The sequence below is a fragment of the Dendrobium catenatum genome, unplaced genomic scaffold (assembly GCF_001605985.2).
Source record: "Dendrobium catenatum unplaced genomic scaffold, ASM160598v2 fragScaff_scaffold_492, whole genome shotgun sequence".
NCBI lineage: Eukaryota > Viridiplantae > Streptophyta > Magnoliopsida > Asparagales > Orchidaceae > Dendrobium > Dendrobium catenatum.
In genome coordinates, this window is record NW_021318954.1 from 3,278 (window position 1) to 7,399 (window position 4,122).

The window sequence follows — 4,122 nt, forward strand, 5'->3', positions numbered from 1 at the left end:
GCACAAAATTTTTTAATTTTAAAAATTTTTATATTAAAAAAATATTTTAGCCCATCGAAGCTTAAGGTGGTTCCTGGCGAGCATAATTGGGTATCCCTTATCCCTATTTCAAAACCCCTCTACTAAGACCTCCCCTCTTGAGCAGAACAAAATTATCCCAAATGAAACATAAATTTCTGAGCTCATTCAAAAGCCTTTTCTAATCGAAATTTTATTTGGTCCGGTAACCTGACTTAGCTCTACATTTGGTGAGTAGTAAACATGCTCCACGTATTCTCACTATTTACCGCGCGGCCCGACAGTCTGACCCGGAAGGGACCCGGCCCACGTGGCGACATATTATTAGCTATCAGACACAGAGCTACATCAAGTCACCTGACCTAATAATTTTTCTTTTTAACCTGACAATTTTCACCAAAAATATGTGCCAGCTAGCTAGGCAACTTGGTCAGCAGAAATATATGAAGTTGCAAGCAAGCACAAGTCAACCTTCCTCCCTGAAGTTGATGCATTCGTCTCACTCATATCCAGATCCCTTGCCCTCATTCCATCTGGCAGATCCCAGTCAAAGCAAAGCAACAGATTAGCCAGCGTGAGCTCCACATTCGCCAGGCCAAAATTCATCCCTGGGCAAATCCTTCGCCCAGCTCCAAAGGGCAAGAACTCAAAATTAGCCCCTCTGAAATCCACCATTTTTTCATCGAACCTCTCCGGCAAGAACTCCTCAGGATCATCCCAATATCGAGAATCCCTTCCTATCGCCCACACATTGACAAGAACTCTCGTGCCTGCCGGCACAGTAAATCCTTGCACTTGACAGGTCTCACGGCACAATCTCGGCAGCAGCAAAGGAACTGCAGGATGGAGCCTTAGAGTCTCCTTTATAACTTGTTTTAAGTAGTTGAGCTTGTTGAGATCTTCTTCTTCTATTCTTCCTTTACGTCCCATTGCTGCCACTTGTCGGATCTCGCTTTGCACCTTCTCCATTGCTTTGGGATTTCTCATCAGTTCAGACATGGCCCATTGCATTGTAGAAGATGTTGTATCTATGCCTGCAAAGAATAGCTCCTGTAGAGATTTGATTAGTGTAAAAATTTTATACTAATCAAATGAAAAAACAAAAAAATCTTACGAGGGCGACCGCCTTGACGTTCTCAATGCTAATGGATTGGCCAAACTGCTCTTCGTCTCGAGCCGTAAGCAGAACATCCAATAAGTCGACGTTCCCGTCGTCAATCCCTTCGCTCTTCATCAACCTCAGCCGTGCTTCGTGCTCGCTGATGATCTCGTCCAGGATCGCATCCAATCCTCTAAGATGCCCCTCAATTCTACCCTTCACTCCAAGTACGGTATCCACAAACCCTAGCCACGGAAAAAGGTCGCCCAAGTCTAATCCCGTCATCTGCCAAATCAAATCCTTCAGCAACCTAAAGAACTCCTCCTTCCTCCCCTTTCGAGACTCCCTGCTGAAGGCCGCCCTCGTTACAATATCGTTCGTAGTCTCCTCGAGCTTTTGCTTGAGATTAACCGCTTCTTTTCTTCCTGCGGCGGCGCCGATGCTTTCGACTAAGGCTGAAACCGCTTCGTTCCTGATAGATGCGAAGCTTGCGACGCGCTTGGCTGTGAGCAGCTCTGTTATGCAAATCTTGCGTAGAAGGCGCCAACTGGGGCCGTAAGGTGCCATAGCGATGTCGCGGAAACCATACGTCATGGCCCGGGCGCGATTGATCTCTGGGCGAGATGCGAAGCAGAGGTCATGGGTTCGGAGGATTTCTTCGGCGGCTTCTCGGGAAGAGATGACGACCACGTTTACTTGGCCGAGGCGGAGGAGCATGACGGGGCCGTGAAGGGAGGAGAGGTTTCGGAAAGAAATGTGGGGGATGGGGTCGCCGGAGAGTAAATGATGTAAGTGACCGATGATCGGAAGTTGGCGAGGCGCCGGCGGGAGAGGAGCTAGTAGGATGCAAGTTGATGATGATTTTGAGCTGGAATTGCTGGATTTGGTGATCAGAGTTAGGGTAACGACGATGACTAGTAAGGAAAAGATGAGGATGAGAACTAATTGCTCCATTGATTTTGAACAGTTGCAGGAATTATGTTTTTTGTTGGATTTAATTTATTTGTTTTATAGAATTTTGCAGAAGGGATGGTTCCACCGGCGGGATAAAAACGAAAGGATAATAATTTAATTAATCATAATTTTAATGGGAGCTTAGCTCATTAGTTACGAAAGTTAGTATAATACAAATTATGCAAATTAATTTAATAGGAGCGTAGGAGAAACGGATCAATTGGTTTTTTAAAATAATTTTTCAGTATAAAATTTTGTAATTTAAGAAATTATTATACTAAAAAATTATTTAAAAAAGTTATAAAAAAGTTATGTCAAATGAGCATAAGTTAGCTCATTCAAAAGACTTTTTTAACATGACAATTTTCACCAAAAATCTGAGCTAGCTAGTCAGGCAACTTTGATCCAGCTAATATGCACCTGAGGTTCACGACATCGCCGCAGGTGGCTCCACTACTCTTATTTCTAATTATTATTATTATTTTTATTATTAAGACTACACTACCTTTTTATATTTTATGTTTTTTGCTTTAATTAGTTATATAGTAAAATCAGTAGTGGAGGCAATATATATAATTACCAAATGATGTGGGTTGGATCGTTGGAAGAAGAGAATGCTTGAAGGATTTAATCCCAATCAAAGATTAAAGAAAGATAAATACAAGCTCCATTCCTCTTAAATATATATATATATATATAATCAAGTAGAAAACTAGAGAAACCTGGAAGATTCTAGAAAACATGTAACAAATTAAATTAGATAATCCTAGGAACATTTTTAAGCTAAAATGCTCCGCATCACCAAAAACATGTCAGAAGATATCACTTTTGACAAAGAAATTAATCTTCTTACTGTTGCATTGCTATTTTCTCTCCATCGATTTGGTATCAGAGCTAACATTCTAGCGTAATTGGCGGAAGTAAACAAGCAGGTTGTCTAAGATGATGATATCAGTTTGGAAGCTTTGTGGCTAGCTCAAAGCAGCATCTCCAAGCTGCTCGACGAACTCACCACCGCATTCTTTGATTCACGATTGAAATGTGCAATGATACTAGACAAATAAATGCAGCTTCCAACCCAAGAAGAAGAATTCCATAGTTCTATGAAAGACCTAAGCACCACAGGGCACACCATCAACGGCAAGATGGTTTCTATGTCAAATTTGGATATTTCGGCATTTGATGGGCGGCTTCACCTAAAGGACTTCTTGGATTGGGAAAGAGCGGTTGAAACTTTCTTTGAGTATATGAAAATTGCTCCTGAAAGGCAGGTTCAATATGTTGTGTGTCATTTGAAGGGGGGAGCCAGTACTTTGTCGGACCACCTCCTGACGTCCTAAGCTCCGCCAGACCATTGCTTGACATCCTAAGCTTTTTCGGATCACCGCTTGACGCCCCTGAGGTACGCCGGACCACTACCTGACGTCATAAGCTCCGCCGGACCACCGCTTGACGTCATAAGCTCCATCGGACCACCACCTAACGTCTTGAGCTCCGCCGGACCACCACCTGACGTCTTAAGCTCAGCCGGACCACCACCTAACGTCCTAAGCTCCGCCAAACCACTACTTGACGTCCTCAGCTCTACCGGACCACTATCTGACGTCCTAAGCTCCGCCAGACCACCAATTGATGCCCTGAGCTCTACCGGAATACCACCTAACATACTAAGCTTTGTTGGACTACCACCTAACGCCCAAAGTTCTTTTGAACCACCTACGGTGTAATAACCCATTTTTTGACTTTGCTAAATTTTTTGGAGTCATTATAATTTCAAATCATAATCCGTCTTCGCCCTTGTATTTTGATTGTAGTATTTTACTTACACAATTTTTTTTGTAATTTTTTGACACCAGCGAAAATTCTTAAGAAATTTGTACATATCGGTATAAGTGATGATTTTGGGACCATCAAGTGTCTGTTTTACAAACTAATTTATTGATATTTTTTAAATAATATAATTTATTTTATGGATATTTTTCTGTAATTTTTAAGTCCAAAAATAATTTATTTGAATTTTTAGACTAAAAAAATTAATTATATAATATTAA

At 41.6% G+C, this 4,122-nt stretch overlaps 1 protein-coding gene across 1 annotated transcript; it reads right to left on the reverse strand.

Moving 5' to 3' along the window:
• Positions 1–327: 327 nt before the first annotated feature.
• Positions 328–2,137, reverse strand: LOC110106311 (premnaspirodiene oxygenase-like). Its single transcript, XM_020836175.2, has 2 exons — positions 1,133–2,137; positions 328–1,068 (listed from the first exon to the last, which is right to left on the reverse strand). Exons 1-2 carry the CDS (start codon positions 2,069–2,071, stop codon positions 436–438), a joined length of 1,572 nt encoding a protein of 523 aa, XP_020691834.1. The 5' UTR covers positions 2,072–2,137; the 3' UTR covers positions 328–435.
• Between the last annotated feature and the right edge of the window lie 1,985 nt (positions 2,138–4,122).

What these genes read in the sequence shown, in the direction of transcription:
- LOC110106311 (XM_020836175.2), bottom strand. Translation starts at nt 2,071, where the DNA reads ATGGAGCAATTAGTTCTCATCCTCATCTTTTCCTTACTAGTCATCGTC. An exon ending in ACGTCAAGGCGGTCGCCCTC is followed by an intron (nt 1,069 to 1,132) that starts GTAAGATTTTTT and finishes AAATCTCTACAG; the next exon opens with GAGCTATTCTTTGCAGGCAT.